The sequence below is a fragment of the Pygocentrus nattereri genome, chromosome 1, assembly GCF_015220715.1.
Source record: "Pygocentrus nattereri isolate fPygNat1 chromosome 1, fPygNat1.pri, whole genome shotgun sequence".
NCBI lineage: Eukaryota > Metazoa > Chordata > Actinopteri > Characiformes > Serrasalmidae > Pygocentrus > Pygocentrus nattereri.
In genome coordinates this window covers 26,291,951-26,314,293 of record NC_051211.1, presented here as the reverse complement: position 1 = coordinate 26,314,293, position 22,343 = coordinate 26,291,951, and the positions used below count along the sequence as shown (strand labels likewise).

The 22,343-nt window shown below is 41.6% G+C and overlaps 2 protein-coding genes across 4 annotated transcripts; both read right to left on the bottom strand.

The window, feature by feature from the left end:
* Positions 1-577: 577 nt before the first annotated feature.
* Positions 578-11,360, bottom strand: tmem200b (transmembrane protein 200B). Of its 3 annotated transcripts, none has more exons than XM_037543741.1 (2): positions 10,957-11,360; positions 578-2,894 (listed from the first exon to the last, which is right to left on the bottom strand). In XM_037543741.1, the coding sequence occupies exon 2, from the start codon at positions 2,850-2,852 to the stop codon at positions 1,647-1,649; it is 1,206 nt and encodes a 401-aa protein (XP_037399638.1). In that variant the 5' UTR covers positions 2,853-2,894; positions 10,957-11,360; the 3' UTR covers positions 578-1,646. The 3 variants fall into 3 exon arrangements, with proteins under 3 accessions (XP_037399638.1, XP_037399569.1, XP_017578638.1); XM_037543672.1 differs by having other exon boundaries at positions 10,717-11,359; XM_017723149.2 differs by lacking the exon at positions 10,957-11,360 and adding an exon at positions 10,461-10,694.
* Positions 11,361-11,534: 174 nt separating this feature from the next.
* Positions 11,535-19,748, bottom strand: srsf4 (serine and arginine rich splicing factor 4). Its single transcript, XM_017723161.2, has 6 exons — positions 19,505-19,748; positions 18,770-18,912; positions 17,465-17,574; positions 15,914-16,128; positions 13,453-13,524; positions 11,535-12,497 (listed from the first exon to the last, which is right to left on the bottom strand). Exons 1-6 carry the CDS (start codon positions 19,609-19,611, stop codon positions 11,960-11,962), a joined length of 1,185 nt encoding a protein of 394 aa, XP_017578650.1. The 5' UTR covers positions 19,612-19,748; the 3' UTR covers positions 11,535-11,959.
* Between the last annotated feature and the right edge of the window lie 2,595 nt (positions 19,749-22,343).

Below are 22,343 nucleotides of genomic sequence, written 5' to 3'. Positions count from 1 at the left end.
TTCAAAGTTGTTGGTGTAAGTTTGTACAGTATGTACAATACTGAGCTTTGTGTTTGAAGGAAATGTGTGTAATGTTTTGAGAAATGTGAAAACTATATGTAAAAAAACATATGTACCTTTTTCTTTTAGTTTTCTGTTTTTGAATGTAAACTGACTGGAAAATGTTATAATTCAGGTCTACTTAATTTGCAACTAAACAGCTGCAATACAGCTGGAAAGGAAAAATCTGAATTCACTCTAAAGGTAATAAAAGAGGTTTGTGAGTACTGGGTGGTCTTCGCTTAACAAAATCTCCAATCTCCTCATCTATCATGAGGTAGAATCAGACTTTTTTTGTTAAGGGTATATGGCCTAGTTGTTTCTGCAATGACACAGCAATCCAAATAGATCTTGGTCATCTACCCAGAAAGACACAAATCAGATCTAATCTGCCCTGTTATTGCCATTCTGTTTAGCACATGCAATATCAGTACTTTATGTAAGTCTTATAGTGAGAAATGCATTAAGTATGGCAACCTTTTATATTCAATCAAAAAGTGAAATATCAGACAGCACTATGACAATTTCACATCTTGAATATTTTTGCTTTGCCTTTTATTTGTAACACAGGCATAAATTGTAGGGTGTAATGGGCCCATCTGTCAGACTGCAGGTATTGCTTAGTGTACATTTAGAATGCATAATGTCACACACAGCATACAAAACAGACAACACAAAATAGATAGAATCTTGTTTTTAGAGCTAGTAGTCTTTTCTCAATTCAATTCAGCTCAATTCAGCTCTGCATTGTAAAAATTGAATTATGTCCTTGCATTAGTGGGTGCAATAATACTGATCACCTCAATTGAAGTCAGGTAGACATTTTATTTTCATTGTCTATGCTGTTCTTTTACCACTGTTGAGTCAAGTGAGGAGACCAGTAGCTCTGTGTGACAAGAATGCTGCAGCAAACAATGACTGACACCATCAAGGACATGGAGTGAGAGCCAAAATGTGCAACCAAATGAACACTTTCCCCATTTGGTTAAATTATTAATATATTGAGATATTTGTGGCATAGATGTCTAAATAAATCAATTTATATAAAAACTATAATCTTTAGACAGGTACAGTACAGATCACCCTTCATACTGCTTTCTGTTCAGAAATGCTGTGTACAATGTCTTGGACAAGCAGAGTTTTGGACACAATTGCACATTGATTGCTCATATTACTGCCCAAACTGCCCTCTCACACAAAGACAGCATGTGTGTGCAGTCATCTGTGAGGCTGTGTATCATGTTTTCTATTTTAAAAACATTAGTGTCAAAGACATCAAAGTCCATCAAAGTATAGATGAAAGTTTATATACCCATATCACAAAGGGCAAAAGGGACGTTGCTGGGAATGTTAATGACCAGTACACTGCATCTCCTTTATTCTCCTGACATCTCAAACAAAAGAATTTGGTCCAGCCTAACAAATGACTGTCTGGGCAACTAGTGATTCTTCGGACCTAAAGGGAACAGTAAAACTGAATAAAAATACTCAGAGGATTTTCATGCTAGATTGCTCCCCCTTCAGCATATCAGCTTCTGAGAGGTGCTTAGGAGAACTTAATTTGCCATAGCATTGACCTTGATGTGTGCACATCATTAGTCCCGCGCTCACTGGAAGGGTCCTGAGCCAAAGCTCTGGTCCAACTGTGAGCATTGCTGTTCAAGCTGATCCAGTAACTTGTCCACAGAGTCCTCCTTGTTTTCTAGTTTGAGATATCTCCTGGTATATCCAAGATCGAGTCGAGGCCAACTGCGATGCTTCTGCTCCTCCATGTGTGCAAGGTCAAGGGTCACTGTGCCAACCCTTGTCAAATTCACACAAACGTTTGAGCTGGACTGTTGCCGAAGCTCTCTCAGGTTGTCTGTAGATTTCTCAGCCCTTTCCTCAAGGATCAGAGCACTAGGCAGTGTGTGCGGTTTAGTCCTGTAGTTCATACTGTGCGAGCGTCTGGGGGGAAGAATGCTTAACTCCCAGTCCTCCCCCTCCAGAGTGGACATAGAGCTTGAAGCCAGGTAGTTGCTGAGCTTGCAGTGGATTTCTGGTTGTGGCTGATGGCCACAGCTGACACCCTGTTCTGCATCAAGAATGGTGGTGTCCACTTTGCTGGAGTTGCAGGAATTGGAAGAATGTATAGAGGGGGTGGAGGAAGACTCTTGATGATGAAGGACCTCAGTGCACAGAGATGCTCTCTGCTGCAAACCTCCTTCCTCTTCTGTGATTTTGACCTGCAGCAGTGGTTCAGAGGAGGCCAGCTCCTGAAGGCATAGGATGTTCAGATGGGCTGCAGGCAAGCTGCTGACCCACTGGTAGTGCCTGGCCAGGGAGTTCACCTGTGTGAGGTCCGCTGAAGGCACAGCAGCAGACACAGAACAGATAACACTTCGCATCTGAGCCAGAAGCATCTGAGTCTCCCTGTCTCGGTTCTCAAACAGTACTGTATTAGCACAAATGAGAATGAAGAGACCCACTCCCATAATCACAGGACCAAGAAGTTTCATCCTCTCACTGTGGATCAGGCTGGCTGTGGAAAAGAGCCCTTTTGCTCCCAGTCCCCATCCAGATGCCTGAGAGGTGCTGGGGAGACTGTCACTGATTGCGCCCAGTGCTGACCGCTGCACTCGGTATGGCCAGTACCCTGCCACTGCCAATGCTGTGCCAACAATCACAACTACCATGCCAAGCACCAAGAATGCCCCCGGGATGGAGCGAATGCGCAGTTTGCCCTGGATCACACCCTCCTTCTTTCTTCGTGGGCGCAGACTGAAGTGTGGCAGGCGCTGATGGGAAGGCATAGAAGTCTTCTGAGTTCTCATGATTCCAGTGCCTCCCTCTTAAGGCCACACCTCAATGAGAGTCTACAAAGAAGAGGGCAAAGAGGCCACATGTTAAAACAGAGATCAAAAAGTGACTTTAAGCCACCTGTGCATTCAGGTAAAGTTTTATTGTCAATTTCCTCTTCACATTAGATTGTCCTTGCTGGCTTATATTTGAAAGCCTTTGGAAACCCATGTTGGCTTATGTTTGGAAGCCTCCATATGATGTTACCTTGTGATTAAACTGTAGTAAAAAATGATATTCTGCTGATGCCTGTTTGTGGCCACAGTTGATATACCATGAAGTTAGGGTAGTTAGGGATGTACCATGATCCTATAAGACCCTGAGTACAATCATCAGACACACACAGATAGAAACACACACATTCTAAAATGCTATAGATGATAAAACTTATATACTATGTAAACAATTAAAATATTTAAATGAAATGCAAAAACAATACAATTAAGAACAGCAATAACAAGGATCCACAATATCAAAGTCACCAGTTAGATGGATCCTTCTTTCATTTAGCCATCATTGCAAACAGTGCTTGCTAACAAGAACACTATCTATTTAACATTTACATTTACAATAAATTGTCCCTGTCCTTAAAGCCTGAAGCCCCTGTGCACAGTCCTCAGTGGCTTGATCCATAATCTATCACAGCTGCTGAGCATAATCAGACTGCCTGTCATAGTAGTCTCCTACTAAAATATTCCTTTTGCTGGGATTATATCATATACATCAAGAGATTCAATTGGTCAAAGAATGTTGGAGATGGAGCTGCCGGGTAGAAGGAGAAGAGGTAGACCTCAGAGAAGGTTTATGGATGTAGTGAAGGTGGACATGGAGATGGTTGGTGTAAAAGTAGAGGAGGCAATGGACAGGGCAAGATGGAGGTAGATGATCCGCTGTGGCGACCCCTAAAGGGAGCAGCCGAAAGAAGAAGAAGAAGAAGAAGAAGAAGAAGAACATCAAGAGATTCAGTGATCTTGAATTTTGTATTCTTTTTATTATGGTGTTTAACATGGCAAAGAATAAAACAAAAGCCAGATAAACACTTCCACATCTGGCATTATTTCTGCCACTATTGATAAGCACATGTCAAGGTAAACAGCATGTTCCAAGATGGAATACAACTTCATTAACTTTTTACTGCAATAGAGAACATAGCATCCATTAAAGGACATCAGAAGAAAGAATGTGTAGTCTTTTTCTGGATGTTATGCATGATGAGCCACATTGTGCTCTTTGAAAAACGCATTACAAATTTCAGTTCTCTCCAAAGATTTTCAAAGGGGTCGAGATAAAACAGTCCACTTCTTCCTTATACCCATGATCTTCGACCCAAACTTAGCCTCCTCATAGTAGGTAGCACATTTCTCTCTAAAATGCCTTGGTAATCTTCTAATTTCGTTATTCCGTCAATTCAGTTGAGCCCTCCAGCATCTGAGGCAGCAAAACAGTCCCACAACATTATGGATCCATTGGTCTGCATTGTCAAAGAGCCCTATTTTTTTTTCTGTCCACAAAATATTTGCCCAAAAGGACTGTAGTTGGTCTAGGTGTGTTTTGTCAAAGATCAGTTGTGCCTTATTATGTCTTTCTTTCAGCAATGGAAGCCTTCTTTGGCCTTTGCATATGAAGTCCTTTTTGATTTAGTGTGTTTTGATTTATACATTGAAACCATTACACCAGACTGCTCCAGGTCTGCCTTTAGCTCTTTAGCTGTTACACATGGTGTTTTTTCCACACCAACTTTTGAAAACCTTTCTCACCGATTTTCCTCTTTCCTGCTCCTCCACATCCTAGAAGGTTTTTGAAACCTTCATGAACAAAAAAATACACTGTGCACTGCTGAAACAGGGATGTCAGTGACTTTAGAGATGGGCTTGTACCCTTTACAATTCTTGTGTTTGGAGATAATAGCATAAGAGCACTGGTGCTCTTCAACAACTCAGAACAGGATCAGGGACAACAAAATGGCTTTCATTTGTTAATTCAAGTCATTTTATAAATGGAATTCATTAAAAGGGTGCCAGTAATTGTGCCGCGTCCACATTTCTGTCTTTATGAATTTATATATCCATACATAAGCACAGTATATATGGACAAAAGTACTGGGATACCTACAAATTACACCTACAGAAGCTTTTATGACATCCTTAATCCATAGATATTAATATGGAGTCACACTGGGACAGAAAAGGGCTTTTCCCAAACTGTTCAAAGTTCCCACAATTAAACATTATACAACATTAAACTTTCGCTTCACTGGAACTAAGGGCCCTAAGTCAACCCCTGAAAAAACAACCCCATAGTATTATCCTTCCTCTACCAAACTTTGCAGTTGGCAATGGAATCAGGCAGATGACGTTCTCCTGGCATTTGCCAAATCCAGACTCATCCATCAGACTGCCAGACAGACCCACATGATTTATCCCTCCAAAGAATATGTTTCCACTGCTCCAGAGTCCAGTGGCAGCATTCTTTATATCACTCTATCTGCCTTCTTGGCCTCGTACATAGTACTGTAAGGTTTGTATGCAGCTGCACAGCCATGAAGCTCCTGGTACACAGTTTTTGTGCTGATGTTAATGCCAGAGAAGGAACTCTTCACTTACTAAGCCAGCAAAGCATTGGTAACCTTTATGCACTAAGCACCTCATTACTCAGCAACCCTGCTCTGTAAGTTTACGTGGTGTACCACTTTGTGGCTGAGTTGCTGTGGTTAATAAACACTTTCACTTTTCAATAATAGCATTTACAATTGATTGTGGAATGGAATCTTTTATCCGTGTGTGTGTAAGTATATATATATATATATATATATATATATATATATATATATATATATATATATATATACATTGCTCAAAAAAATAAAGGGAACACTCAAACAACACAATATAACTCCAAGTAAATCAAACTTCTGCGAAATCAAACTGTCCACTTAGGAAGCAACACTGATTGACAATCAATTTCACAGCTGTTGTGCAAATGGAACAGACAACAGGTGGAAATTATTGGCAATTAGCAAGACACACTCAGTAAAGGAGTGGTTCTGCAGGTGGGACCACAGACCACTTCTCAGTACCTTTCTGCTTTCTGGCTGATGTTTTGGTCACTTTTGAATGTTGGTGGAGCTTTCACACTCGTGGTAGCATGCAACGGACTCTACAACCCACACAAGTGGCTCAGGTAGTGCAGCTCATCCAGGATGGCACATCAATGCGAGCTGTGGCAAGAAGGTTTGCTGTGTCTGTCAGCGTAGTGTCCTCAAGGAGGAACAGGAGGAGCGCTGCCAGAGCCCTGCAAAATGACCTCCAGCAGGCCACAAATGTGCATGTGTCTGCACAAACGGTTAGAAACTGACTCCATGAGGATGGTATGAGGGCCTGACATCCACAGATGGGGGTTGTGTTCACAGCCCAACACCGTGCAGGATGCTTGGCATTTGCCAGAGAACACCAGGATTGGCAAATTCGCCACTGGCACCCTGTGCTCTTCACAGATGAAAGCAGGTTCACACTGAGCACATGTGACAGACATGACAGAGTCTGGAGACGCCATGGAGAGCGTTCTGCTGCCTGGAATATCCTTCAGCATGACCGGTTTGACAGTGGGTCAGTAATGGTGTGGGGTGGCATTTCTTTGGAGGTCCGCTCAGCCCTCCATGTGCTCGCCAGAGGTAGCCTGACTGCCTTAGGTACTGAGAAGATCCTCAGACCCCTTGTGAGACCATATGCTGGTGCGGTTGGCCCTGGGTTCCTCCAAATGCAGTACAATACTAGACATCATGTGGCTGGAGTGTGTCAGCAGTTCCTGCAAGATGAAGGCATTGAAGCTATGGACTGGCCTGCCCGTTCCCCAGACCTGAATCCGATTGAGCACATCTGGGACATCATGTCTCGCTCCATCCACCAATGCCATGTTGCACCACAGACTTTCCAGGAGCTGGCGGATGCTTTAGTCCAGGTCTGGGAGGAGATCCCTCAGGAGACCATCCGCCACCTCATCAGGAGAATGCCCAGGTGTTGTAGGGAGGTCATACAGGCACGTGGAGGCCACACACAATACTGAGCCTCATTCTGACTTGTTTTAAGGACATTACAAAGTTGGATCAGCCTGTAGTGTATATTTCCACTTTAATTTTGTGTGTGACTCCAAATCCAGGCCTCCATTGGTTAATAAATTTGATTTCCATTGATTTTTGTGAGATTTTGTCAGCACATTCAACTTTGTACAGAACAAAGTATTCAAAGAGAATATTTAAATCAGATCTAGGATGTGTTATTTGAGTGTTCCCTTTTTTTTTTTTTTGAGCAGTGTGTATGTGTGTGTATATATGTCCTCTAAAAATAATACACAGCGATTTAATGTCTAAATAGCTGCCAACACAAGTGAGTCCACCTCACAGTGAACATGTCCAAGAGCATCCGGGCCAGAACCAGTCGGCTCAGGTCCAGCTTCTTTCCCTCCACAATCACTCTGCTGAACTCCACACCTCGCTGATATCACTACCACTCATACTGCACACAGCGGACTATGAACACTGCCTTTCATACTACACTCACCAATCAGAGCTGTTGTTTTATTTTATTTTATTCATCATTATTACCACTGCACAAATGTAACATTCTACTGCCATGTAAATAACACATCGCAACAGTTATTCTATACAGTGTACATCTCCAACATGTTCATGTATATATCTACACATCTATAATCTATTTTTTTGCATATCTATAAGTAATTTATTCTATATACTGTAATGTTGCACTATGCCTATTTATTGCACACTTGCACACTCTCTTTTTGCACTATTTGCTACTATTTGCACTTCTGGTAGATGCTAACTGCATTTCGTTGCCATGTACTTATACTGAGTAATGACAATAAAGTTGAATCTATCTATCTATCTAATCTATCCAAATTGCACCCAATTGTGCAATTGTCTCTCCCTGGTGTCATGTGACTAGAGGTTCCAGGTTAGAGGACAAGGTTCCAGGTGTGAATGGGGAGCAGAGCTGTTAAGTGTTTTCGGTACAATTCGCCCATGCTGGCCACTGGATATTCAATGTGGCAAATCATGGCAAAGAATTCTCTGAGGATGTGAGAAACAGAATTGTTGTTCTCCACAAAGACGGCCTAGGCTATAAGAAGACTAACACCCTGAAACTGAGCTGTAGCACGGCGGCCAAGGTCATACAGAGGTTTTCCAGGACAGATTCCACTTGGAGCAGGCCTTGCCAGGGTCGACCAAAGATGTTGAGTCCACATATTTAGCGTCACATCCAGAGGTTGGCTTAAAAAAATAGACACATGAGTGCTGCCAGCATTGCTGCAGATGTTGAATAAGGAGGTCAACCTGTCAGTGCTCAGACCATATGCAACATAATGCATCAACTCTGTCTGCACAGCCGTTGTCCCAGAAGGAAGCCTCTTCTGGTGTGGTTGTGCCCTGGTGAGGAGTACCAAGACAACTGTCTCTTGCCTATGGTCGAGCATGGTGGTGGTAGCATTATGGTCTGATGCTGCATGAGTGCTGCCGGCACTGGGGAGCTGCAGTTCACTGAGGGAAGCATGAATTCCAACATGTACTATGACGTTCTGAAGCAGAGCATGATCCCCTCCTTTCGGAAACTGCGCAACAAGGCAGTTTTCCAACTCGACAATGACCCCAAACACACCTCCAAGATGACTCGGAGCCCTGCTGAAAGTAAAGGTGATGGACTGGTCAAGTATGTCTCCAGACATAAACCCAATAGAGTACCTGTGGGGCAATCTCAAGCAGAAGGAGGAGGAGCGCAAGGTGTCTAACATCCACCAGCTCCATGATGTCACCATGGAGAAGTGGAAGAGGATTCCAGTAGCAACCTGTGCAGCTCTGGTGAATTCCATGCCCAAGAGGGTTCAGGCAGTGGTAGATAATAATGGTGGTCACCCAAAATATTGACACTTTGAGCACAATTTGGACACGTTCACTGTGAAGTGTATTCACCAGTGATGCCAGTTATTTAGACATTAATGGCTGTGTGTTGAGTTCTTTTCAGAGGACAGTAAATCTGCACTGCTACACAAGCTGCACACTGACTACTTAAATATAAATTCATACGTATAAATATAACTTCACTATATAATAATAGTTTCATTTCTATAGTGTTGTCCCAGGAAAAGATGTAATAAAATATTTGCAGAAATGTCACTTTCGTGAGATACTGTGTGTGTATGTGTATATACACACATCATTTTGTAACTTGATTTCAAAATTGAGCATGATAATACAAAATCAACTAATACAAATCTATTTTAACCGATCTTATCATAGAAGAGACACGTGTGGTCCACGGAAGGATGTCAGGTTTGTGTTGTGTAAAAACACCTTGCAGGCTTTGTAACTTTAGGCCCGGTCTGAAAAACTGAGCTGTTACTGAACAGCTGAGAAATGTTCTGAACTAACAAAGGTACCACAGCCAGAGTCTCCTGAGAACTCTGAGAATGCTATTTAAGATCCAATGAGTCTGGTTTATGTAAACTCAGGGGACATGCTTTGGATTTTTAAACATCAGATACAACGGCCAGGACATAACAATCACTAAGTAACTTCTGTGAAAGCGTGTAGGTAAACACCGAGATTGATAGTAGACTTGAAGATAGTATCTAAACTTCTGGAGGTGCTGCAATGACCCTGCAGCTAACAAGAAACGGATTCTGAGCATAAAGCCGTCAAAGTTTTCAAATCCGTTTTCTAACCCATTGAGAATATTAAAGATTTTGCAACGTGTTGATTTGGTACATCGATCTCTCGATTTCGGTTTAATGACTGTACGACTTCAGTATAAAAGTAAAATTAAACACAGGGCAGATAATTAATAATGACAGATCAGTCGTCAGGAATTCCTCAAACGTGGCGACAGATGAGTTGTTTAGTTGAACAACTCAGACGCGACCCATGGAGAGGAGCCGCCTGTGCACTCATGGCTGCGATTTATTGTCGATGAACGGCCAAATTCCGTAAAACATTCTATTCGGATCACGTAGAGCGCATTTCCTCCCTATTCAACCGAGTGGGACGAACAAGAAATCTGATCATTTGCCGTCCTCGTCCTGCGTGTGTCCTGCGACGTCCTGTCAATTCACTTCTCTCACAGCGGTGTTAATGGTGATACATGTACGCGCTTTAAACGGATCGCGCATTATCAGACTGACGAGATGTGTCTCCGTTTCCTCGGCGTGGGGAGAGAGGGGGTGAGCGGTGCAGATGAGTCTCATTTCTCTTAATGCGTTCATCATGTTGCGCACTGCGAATCAACATCAAATACCGAAACGCGTCGATCTAACACGTTCAGTATTTCTCCGACATCTCACGCGTTGTGGTAACTGAGGACAACTGGAGCTACCGATTTATTACAGGCAGCAGAAAGTTGCCATTTGGTAAAATCATTCGAACATATTTCTAACGCAGGCTGTGGAGGCATTTGGAGGCGTAGAAACAGAACAAGAATCAGATTACACAGATAACCAAAGCTAAAAATAAAACCACTGAGAGCGAAATCTAAACTTCAGCAAAACGCTAAGCCACGCTAATGAAAGTCACTGACCTTATGTAAGGTCAAATCTTGATAAAGTAGGCTGCCAAAGCCCGATCAACATCACCCTAAAGGTATTCCGCGTCCAACAGCACGAAAACACCGCGGTTCCACGTTCGGCGATGCTTCTCGTCTCTGATTTGTTTAAATTCAGCAAAGTTATTTCCTTTGGCTACGCTGCACATCGCCTGCGTTCGCGGTCTCCACATACGCTCGATGTGTCCCACTCACTGCTGAGAGGGCCACACATATTAAGAGCACGTCTTACCCGCTCCGCATGTGGAAGTTTCGCAGATGACAATAAATCCAGAAATGTGTGAGGATTGCTAGTGCAGAGACGTCCGAGAGCCGCGCCTCGCATGCTGGCTAGGGCACCCGTCGACCAAGAAAAGAAAGAAACAGAGTTTAAAACTTAATAACGGACGTTAAACGAGCACAGTCCCCATCGCGAATCACACAAGTCCACACAAAAGCCACAGTGGTAGCGGTCGAGCGAAATCCCTCTTACTCTCTCCCTTGGCTTATAACAGCAGCACACACGGCGCCTCCCTCTGCCTCGACTTCTCTCTCACACCCCGACCGTGTAAATGTGGGCAACGCTGAAATTGCATGATATGCACTGCAGAACACACGGTCCTCGTCTGTTTAAGCGTGTAGGGCATAAGTCAACATCTCTTTGGTCAGACGAGGTATCCGTTGTCTGGCGTTCTTCTCCAGCACTATTCCTATAAGTGTGCCCACACCAATAATCCAAGATTTGATAGAGCATGCACATGGCAAATACACCCAAGACAGAAGGAAGGAAACTCAGAGCTGCATCACAAAATATTAGCTGAAAAACGCAAACAGTGGATGTATCTGTAGGCATTGCCCAATGAGTCAATCATCGTTTGACGCCCTTATATTACCGTTAGAGACGGTTTCATTCTGCTTATGTGGTTTGGTGACATCTTAGGGAACAGTAAGGCAACTGTGAAAGAGTAAAGATCTGCCTTAAAAATGACTGTCATTGACTTCCTGCAGCAACATATCACTCTGGAATGTAATTACAACATATACACAGCCTTTAAATGAAATGGCCAGGCATACGTTCTTAGGCAAGCCTTTTTATTTCATGTCTTAAATGAAAATGGTTAAAGAAGGACAAAATGACAGATGAAACCAAGCACAATAAACTCCACTCTACATACCAGCAAAAAAAATGTTCCTATGGTGCACAGTACAAAGATTATGACGTATTAATCTCACATTAGTTTCTCCATGTTTTCAAAGCTCTTAAGACAGCAATGACTATATTCTACAGACACTTCTCAAAAGACGCCACTACTCAAAGGTGTACAGCAGTGACTAGAATACAAATAGATATTAAGAAATGAAATCAATAAGCAAATGAAGCACAAACACATGGCACAAGTGTTCTTATCTATCTACTGCAGTATTTATAAAAATACAAAGGGGCAGACAAAAGAGATTGGTGAGGTAAATGATGAGATGCAAAACAGCACTCAGGCTCATGATCGAGAGCGTGAGCGTGATGGGGATCTGGAGCTTGAGCAGGATCTAGAGCGGGACTCTGAGTGGGCTGCTGAAGCAGAGCGGCTGCTACCCTTAGCTGGGGTGTGTGACTGGGACTTGGAGTGGGATATGGATTTCTCCCAGACTTTGGAAGCAGAGGGAGACTGGGATCTGGAGTGAGAACGTGACCTGGAATGCAAAGTCCTTTCTGCTGTTCCCTCATCACTCCTCTTCACGGCTTCATGACTCTTTACGACGGACTTTTTGGAACCATCTCTGTTGCTGCCCATTTTGGAGCAAGACCTAGAACGGGACCTGGATCGAGAGCGTGACTCTTTGTGGCTCCTCTTGCTCTCCTGTTTGCCCTTTTTTCTCTTAAAGCTATGACTCCTGCTGCGACTCCTTGCCTTGTCACGGCCTCCTTGCATCTCTCGAATAGCATGATCTTCATTGCTACGCTCCTCTTCCTCCCTCTTTTTCCTATTTGCATTCTTCTTGCTTAAAGATCTGCTCCGGGACCGGGAGACTGCAGGCCTGAGAACAACAAAAATGAAATGGTCACAACATGACATTTTAAACATGGCGACGTTAATATACACAAGCTACCAATTTATCTTTCCCTACCCACTTCAGACCAGCTGCCCATGCTCCAGCTACCGCCACCTGCCTTGGACTAGCTGCCCGGAAACCTATATTGATGTTTTCATAGACTCCTAGCTATCACTACTACTAATACTACTGCGATTAATATAAGTAGTATAATCATTTGTAGGTAGTCTGACCAGAGGAGAATGTGTCCCCCCCTAGTGAGCCTTGGTTTTTCATCCCAAGGTTTCTTCCTCAGCTCTGAGGGAGTTTTTTCCGTGCCACTGGCGGCCCTGGCTTGCTCACCTGGGGGTTTTACATTTCATGTTAAAATTTTGTCTTTTCTGAAATTCTGTGAAGCTGCTTTGTGACGACATCAGTTGTAAAAAGTGCTACAAATAAATTTGATACACTCATTGGGCATTTTTCAAGTACACGTTATAAGGTGCACTTTGTATGTATACAATTACTGATTATTTGTCAGACACCTTGCTTCCCCTCTCATCTAGAAATACTTAGGTGGCTGACCATTCTAAGATGGTGGTCATTTATTGGTCCCTTTCCTCCAGTTGATGCAACAAAGAATGGCAAGTTGTGCACAGATGGGCCACAGTCAGTATTTATAAATCTACATGGTAGGTTTAACTTAATAAACCGGCTACTCAGCATTTAGACAATTCCATGGACTCTGAAACATGCACATTTGTGCTGGAATTTTAAAGTCCACTTAAAGATTAGGAACATAGCTCATACCATTTTCTTAACCACATTCATATTTGGTATCACTTCTGTTTCTCACTCACAACCAAAAATTGTGGAAAGTAAAATGAACCAAGTGACCAAAATGAACCAAGAGACCAAGTCTGCCACAAATTAACAAATGGAAGTGTTCATGGAGTGTTACCTGGAATAGGAGCGACTTCTGCTGGCGCTACGGCTGCGGCTCTTACGGGACCTCCTATTCCTCGAGGGAGACCTGAGGCACATTTATTATCAGGGGTTATAATTAAAATTTAATTACAAAAAAATTTAAACTGATCAGCAGTCAAGCAGAGTCAACAATGCTAAAAACTAAAACAATGACACAGTATGAAATAATTTTCCAGGACTTTTTCAGGACACAATTTTAAGTAGACACTGAACAACATAGAACAGCCGAAATTTTAGTACATTATGGGAATTTTGGCCCATTCCTCTCAATAAACATTCTTCGACTCCCCCAAAATTACATGGGTATTGGATTTACAATGGTTCCTACCACACAAGTTGCTCCCACCACTTTGCTGTGGGTATGGTGTTCTTGGGATTATACAGGCAATCCTTCTTTCACAAAACATGACTGACTAAAGTAACGCCAAACAGTTCTATATTTCATGTTTACAATGCATTTCAATGTTTATTGCTTTCTGTATAACTGTCAGTCTTGCTGCTTTAAGGTCAGGCTGCACTCTTTCCAAGTGATCGCTCTCTTCTCTATTATCGTTTTTATTATTTGTGATGATCTGTTCCATGAACGTTTCAACTGCACATTATCAAATCAACTGTACTGGCAGGGATATTTAAAGATTTTGCTACTCCTGTATAGGCTGGAGGAATGTTGTCCCCAAAAACTTTAGGGATCTCTTCCACCTTCACCATAATTGTTACTTATTGCATGAAACTTAACCAAATGGCAACAAATTTTATAAAAACAGTAATGGTAATTTTGCAGCAGAACACTTAATTTTCTTTTTTGCAGCATTCATATTATACAGAACTTCACATTTTTATTTCTAACTTAATATATAACAACATTATATATAATATATGGAAAATTATGCTTGTGAATACACACTTTGTCTAAAAGTACAAATTTAAATGACTTCAAGTGTAAATTTAAGGTGGATACATGTACTGGAAGTACAGTAAATAACAAAATAAGAAATGTCTGAAAACTTATTTCCATTCACTGTCTGTGATACTGAGAGCAAACTGAACATCTTACCTTGAATAATTGTATACTGTGATTAACTGTGTACTGAATTAACTGTATATTCATATTCTATCACTCTAACAGCATATTTTATAGATACACTGCTTTGGACTTCTGGATTAAGTGTTACAATCATGTTCTCATTTTTTACATGGGAGACATGGTTGAACCAAGCAGGAATGAGCATGTATTTTTTCAAATGATGCCTTCAATAAGACCATGTCATTTAAGAGGCTTACTAATTGTCAGGGATGCTTTGATCAATGTAAGCATTCTATGTGACGTAGGCATTGCTGCACTAATGAACAAACGAAGGAAGCTGGCAGTGAACAAATGGTCTGCTCACACAGAAAAGTGTTACCGATACCATGACGGTCAGAAACAAAGCTGCTGATCACATTAAACATTCTGCCTTGACAGATTCTTGCCAGGAATACACTGTGCAGCCCGTTTTAAACACAATCACAACCGCTTCCCTGAATGGAGACACGCAAGGTCAGCTAAATGGAGGTAGAAACGAATTTCACTACCTGTATACATCGATTTTACTCTGTTTGACTGAGTATAAAGGCTGTATTTAGGTTGTGTTAAAGGTATAAAGGTTGATTTATTTATTTTTTAACTGTCTTTGCAAAAATAAGGCTGTAGAGGGACCGCAATGCCACCGTGTAACGTTACGTTTCAGTACAGTTTGGTTAGCTGATCTGCTCTTTTGACTTTGTGTGGAGTGTGTTGTTTTGAGTAAAACAGCTTTATTTGAAATTGTTCACAGACAGAGCTGTCTGCAGAGGCTGCATTTCAAATAGAATTGACAAGGTGTTTTATAAACTGTTGGCTTTATCCATACACAACAGACTATTCAAATGTACAGTTTAACTCACCAACAAACCAGACTTCTAAAATTGCAGTGAATGTCTAGCTTTAGAGGACAATCAGCTACAGCTCAACTAGCCAAACTAATGACATAAGACATAAAACTCCACAAGTAAGCTCAAAGAACCTAAACTATGAGCACTACTTTACTTACAGCTATACAGAAGCACTTTTCTTAGCATAGCTAGATAATGCAGGTCATTTAAAATCAGCAAGATTTTAATGATTTAACTGTTAAGGTACATTGTACTAATTTACATTAACTACTTAGTTCTAAGAAGGGTACTCAGTATGGTTTAGGACTATCGGCAAGTACTAAAAAATCTGTACACAGTCTGAAAAACATAGTATAGATGCATCCTTACAAAATATTACTATTTTGGTTTTAATTATGTTCATTAGCTTGTTGAAATGGCACTGTAGCTCTTATTCTACATCAGATCTGATGTAGACTGTTTCAGACTGCTGACCTTGTGTAAATATATATTTTAATGATAGATATCTGCCAAAAGATCTCTACCTGGAGCGGCTGCAGCTGCGCGAATATGACCGCCTACGCCTGGCACTGGGGCGATCCTCAATCAGGCGGATCTTTCTGCCATTCACCTCAGTGCCATCCAGTTTCTCCAGTGCCCTCTTCATGTCTGAGTACAGCCTAAACTCAATCACTCCTTCATTTCTGCGACCCTTATTAGTGTCCGCATATGTCACCTCACCAGCCTGCCGCATATAGTCCTAAGGAAGACACACAACAATAAAGCATTCATACATGCATCTGGAAAACTTTCTTTCTGAAGGGAATGGGGGGGGGCATGAATATCGGATACATTACATGGGCAAATGTATGTGCACACCCCTTCTAATTAGTCTAGCAGGCGAAAGCAGTTCTCAACTTGACTGATGAATCATGTTTCACTATTAGGCATACGTTTGGACTGTTTTTCATGGTTTGGGCTGGTTCGAGTATTCTTAAAGCTACAACATAAAAGGACTGTCTGGAGAACTGACTACTAACTTTGTGGCAACAAGTAGAAAAAGGCCTGTTTCAGCATAACAATGCCTATGCACAAAGCGAGAAACGGTTTACCTCAACCCCATCCACCACCTCTGGAATAGAATGCTGTGAGCTAGTCTTTATCACTGAACATCAGTGCATGGCCTCACTAACATTAATGTACCTGAATGAAAGTGAATCCCTGCAGCCATGTTCAAAAATCTAAGTTTTCCAAGAGATGTGGAATTTTGCAGCAAATAAAGGGACCAACTCACATTAAATGTCCATGGTTTTGAAATCCAGTAAGCAGATATGGATGTGATGTTTTTTTCCTGAACAATAGTTTTTTTTTTTAATTATTTATTTTAAACAGCAAACATTTCAGAGCTACACTAGGTTTTATTGACCAAAATATTGAGACAGCTACAAATTACACCTACAGGAGCCCGATCTAAATCCATAGGCATTAATATGGAGTTGGTCTCATCCTTTGCAGCTATAACAGCTTCCACTCTTCTGGGAAGGCTTTCTACAAAATCTTGAAGTGTGTCCATAGGTATTTTTGCCCATTCATGCAAAAGAGTATTTGTGAGGCGAGACACTGTTGTTGGACAAGAGGGCCTGGCTCGCAATTCTAGCTCATCCTAAGGGTGTTCAACAGGACGGATGTCAGGGCTCTGTGTGAGCCAATCAAGTTCTTCCACACCAAACTCACCCAGCCATGCCTTTATGGATTTTGCTTTGTGCACAGGGGCAGTTATGCTGAAACAGAAAAGGGCCTTCCTAAAACTATTCCCACAAAGTTGGAAGCATACAATTGTCCAAAATGTCTTAGTACGCTGAAGCATTAAGATTTCCCCTCACTGCAACTAAGGAGCCTAGACTAGTCCCTGAAAATCAACCCACATTATCCCTCCTGCACCAAACTTTACAATTGGCCCAATGCAGTCAGGAAGGTGACATTCTCCTGGCATTTGCCAAACCCAAACTTGTGCATTAGACTACCAGAAAGGGTATGATAATGTAGCCAACCCAAACAATACATGAGGTTACACCACAGACCAAAATGACTCTTACCTTCAGGTCCTGCCAGCTGCAGCGGCTAGAGAGATTCTCCACAATCAGTCTGTAATCAGTACGGGTTGGTGGGCCATATCTGTCCCTCCCCCCACGCCCATACCAGTTACCTTCAAGATGACGAGGAACAACATACATAGGTTTGGATGGGCAAGAAAGGTTGGAGGTGGGTAAAATTCAAAACAGTAACAAAGCCATTCTACTACATTCTTCAGATTATAGCCAATTACACATATAGTAAATTCTGAATTTACTGTAAAAATAAAAGTTCAACAAAGTTATACAAGACTCCAGTAAGTGTTTTAATAATAAAAAAAAAAGTTTACTTTTAACACACTGAAACAGCCATAAACTGAATAATCAGTGGAATCTATCTTAATTACATGAACCAGTTCTGAAGGAGATTTTACACTAAATCAGGTACTTGAACCTTCAGTGAAACAATATCAAATCTTTGTGATGTTAAATTCAAATAATAAAAAGGAGGAAAAGCAAACTAAAACCAAAATAGTTCAGGAACCTACAAGAGCTCAACCCACATCTTTTCCTGACCACATGGCATCCTCACCACCCGGCCTAAGGGGAAAAGCGGTCTTCATTCACATTGGTTCCCATTATTGGTCTGCACAGGGGCCCAGAATGGTCAAAGAGGCACACGCTTGGGAAGGGGGGGACACCATGGCCAGCAATAGGGGCAGGCAGTCACTTTCAATTAAAACATTGAGGTTCTTTGTTAAATCTCTAGCTTTACTGTAACATTCATTAAAATGTAAAAAAATTAAGTTTTTTAAATTTGAAATTAGTTAATTTAGTTACTTTGCTGAAGTTATCACTGGAAAGACTGTTATTCAGAGTACAGCAAACACTATAAATCATTACACCGCTCTAAAAAGAAGATGAATTTTTACCAGCTCCCCATCCAAATTCATCTATTTCAGAACCCTATTTCTGCACTTTCCTCCAATCAACTACAAACTGAAGGCAATCAGGCTTCTCAGACAATGTACTCCTGGTGGTTCACATTGCTCCATTCCCACTTAACATGTCCAAGATCTTTTTTGTTTTGTCTAACTGTATCACTTGATTACGCTTCATTTCATATGACCCAATAATGACAACACGTCTTAAGATAAACATACCCCATTCAAAAGTACTTTTAGTTCACAATTTAGCTTGCACTCCACCAATAATCCATGTCTGTCTGAGATGCCTTCATAAATATACAGCTAACCCAACATAAACCTTCAGAGAAGTATTCAGTGCCCCACCAATAAATGCTTGACCATACTGTAAATAATAATTTACTTCTTCCAGAGCTGTAACCTCCATCACGTCGTGGTCCCTTGGTGTGCTCCACAATCACCCTCTCCCCACATAGGTCCTTCCCGTTCAGGTCATATACTGCATCGTCTGCATCACGGGGATCATCAAATTCTACAAATCCGTACCTTGACGAAGAGAGAAACACACACGTCATTTTGGTTTGTAGCTGCTCGCCTTAAAATGAGCACGAAATCCAAATCATTTCCCATGTGCATTCACTTCAAAAGTATCAGAAGTGCCCGTATTATCCGCCGCAGCAGGAGAGGAAGGATTATGCAGACATGCTCTGATATAACTACTAGTTAGCTAGCGAATATTGTCACTCATCGAGCACAGCAAGCTTACTTTATTGATATTAACCATCTACACTAAATCTAGGTTACTGCTTATTAGATTCACAGGCACTGTAGCCACGTTAAACACCCACCAACAATGGGTTTGATGAACGAACCGGCTAAACTAACGTTAATTTAGCCACCACGCTAATCGCATTATACTCATCAGTGTTGAATCCAGTCAATATTCACTTCCCGAATGCAATACACCAACTCAAAAACACAAAAACCTCTCCTATACCGCGTCGCTAAACTGCATTTAACGCCATATGAATCATTTCAGGACTGACTAGCGTAACACGCTAGGTTAGCTAACTGTTTGTGCCAGCTAGCTTGGTCTGGCTAGTTAGCTAACTTAGCTTGTGTGAGATATTCAAGTTACCCGTTTTTAAGGTCCACTTCTAAAATCTTTCCATATCCTTTAAAAAACTTTTCCACATCTTTCTCCCTCGCGCGATAACTCAACTTCCCGATGTAAACTCGAGACATCTTCGTTTGAATGTAATGACTGATCTTTTCCGTTAGCCACGCAGCGGCTAATCGTCAGAGGAGAGGAGCAGGCGGAGGCGCTATCCGAGTGGCGCACAGTGCGCATGCGCATCGCGTGAACAGCCAGCAGAGGCGCTATCCGAGTGGCGCACAGTGCGCATGCGCATCGTGTGAACAGCGCGCTTCTCTTAAAGGGCGCGTTTAGCATTTGTGACCTCACTGGCCGCTGTAGTCGTGACCTGTTGTTATGCCCATATTAGGAACTCCGGGTCTGAGCCCCATTTTTCTATGGGGAGAGTGAACAGGGTTCTAGAGAAAATCGCCTCTGTCACACCCTGTGTTAAATATGAACATTCAGTACAGTACAGTAATACGTTTAGTCCTGAGAACATTCTCCTCTCTGACACTACTGGATCATCACAATTACAAGGTTATTAAAGAGTTGAAATATGAATATTGCTACATGCAAGCTAATGCTACAGTGCACTATTTACGTCATTAAACTGGTGGCCTCCTCCTTTCACAACTCCACTCCTGGCTCCTGTTTGAAAAATGCTCAAAATGTGAGGGGCACTTTGGGAGGGGCACTGCAGCGATTTAGCGGTTTGGAGGTGGCGCTGGGCTGTGTTTTTAGAGTTAACTACCAGAAAGTATGGAGAGTGACGAAATCAAATAAAACGTTGGTGGCTGAGAGGTCTTACGAGGTTGATGATTTTTTTTCCCTACTATACACATCTTTGATTGGGGAAGGCGTTTATGATCAGACAGGGTGCCTTTAGCCTTGCCACTTTGAGGCAGTGACTGTTAGCATCTGATGAGTTAGCATCAGAAATTGATTAGCGGCAAGTGAGAGAGGCGCCAGAATGGTAGGAAGTTAATTTAAACCGTGACAGCTAGCTTCTAATTATCTGCTCAGCAAGATGCACTCTCAGTAAAACCCAAGTCTGGATTACTTGGGTTTATTGAATTTCAAACAAATAAGTGAATTTCTTTAAACACTGACTAAGTTGGTTGTTCACAGGTATGACCAGACTGGGGTCGTACACTGCCTCACCAGTCATCCAACAAGGCTTTAGTTAGTTACTGGTTTAGCTAGTTCACCGGCTGAAGTTAGCTCCTTACTTCTCCGGTTTCTCTTTTAGCAAATGACGGTGGAAGAAGGGAGTATTCACAAACGCTATATGCTGCAGTTTTCACTTTTAACAGACTCATAGAGACTAATGAAGGAGTTAGGAATGTGTACTGTTTGCCTTACCATTGTGAACATGAAGATCATGACTAAAAAGGAATATAAATATTTAATTCTGTAAATATACAATGTTCCTTCAATTAATTTTCACTGTTTAATCTCATTGCCAGTAGTTTAGTTAGTGTGAGACTGAACAAAAAAATAGAGTTTATAGATTAGATTTCAGTCAAATCTAAATATAATGTGATTAAACTGAATAGTTTCTTTTCCAATCTCAGATGTACCTGGCAATATGGCACAATAAGTATGTGCATAAAAGGAAATGGATAAAAAGCTGAAATTTCATAGGGATTTATTTGCATGGAATGAAACCAGTGCTCAGAGCAGTGATGCACACAATGAAATGAATAGGAGGCTGAAATTCCAGGTGGATACTGAAGGCCTTATGCACATTGGACCAGAATAATTACATATCCCAGACAGAGATCCAGTCTCCCCCTGTAAGGAAAATGTGGTTTAAGCCTGGCCCAAGCTGATTTAATACATTACAATAACTGGCAACATGGCACATTAGACAGTAATGCATGTAATGAAATGAATAGGAGGCTGAAATTCCAGGTGGATACTGAAGGCCTTATTCACATCGGACAAGATTAATTACATATCCCAGACAGAGATCCAGTCTACCCCTGTAAGGGAAACCTGGTTCTAGCCTGACCGAAGCTGATTTAATACATTGAAATAACCAGCAACATAGCCCATAAAACAGCATGCACATAATGAAATTCCAGGTGGATTCTGAAGGCCTTATTCACATCAGACCAGAATAATTATATATCCAACTTAGAGAACCAGTCTCCCTCTGGAGGGAAAATCTGGTTTTAGCCTGGCCCAAGCTGATTTAGTACATTAAAATAACTGGCAATTGGCACATAGCGCAGTAATGCACACAATGAAATGAATAGGAAGCTGAAATTCCAGGTGGATGCTGAAGGCCTTGTTCGCATTGGGACAATTACATATCCCAGACAGAGATCCAGTCTCCCACTGTAAGGAAAACCTGGTTTTAGCTTGGCCAAAGCTGATTTAATACATTAGGCCATAATGCACACAGGTAAATGCATAAGAAGGTGAAATTCCAGGTGGATATTGAAGGCATTATTCATGTCACACCAGGATCATTACATATCTCAAACAGAGATCTGGTCTCTCACTTTAAGGAAAACCTGGTTTTAGCCGGGCCCAAGCTGATTTAATACAATAAAATAACTGGTAACATGGTACATAGAGCAGTAATGCAAACAATGAAAATAATAGGAAACTGAAATTCCAGGTGGATACTGAAGGCATTATTCACTTCGGGTCAGGATATTTTTATATCCCAGACAGAGATCCAGTCTTCTACTGTAAGAAAAACCTGGTTTTAGCCGGGCCCAAGCTGATTTAATACAATAAAATAACAGGCAACATGACAGAGCAGTAATGCACACAATTAAAAAAATACAAAGCTGAAATTCCAGGTGGATACTGAAGGTCTTATTCA

Excerpts from the sequence above, each read along its gene's own strand:
- srsf4 (XM_017723161.2), bottom strand. The coding sequence starts at position 19,611 with ATGTCTCGAGTTTACATCGGGAAGTTGAGTTATCGCGCGAGGGAGAAA. Across the intron at positions 16,129-17,464 it reads GCAGCTGGCAGGACCTGAAG|GACTATATGCGGCAGGCTGG; the intron begins GTAAGAGTCATT and ends TGTCTTCCTTAG. Across the intron at positions 12,498-13,452 it reads AGAAGTCGCTCCTATTCCAG|GCCTGCAGTCTCCCGGTCCC; the intron begins GTAACACTCCAT and ends TGTTGTTCTCAG.
- tmem200b (XM_037543741.1), bottom strand. The coding sequence starts at position 2,852 with ATGAGAACTCAGAAGACTTCTATGCCTTCCCATCAGCGCCTGCCACAC.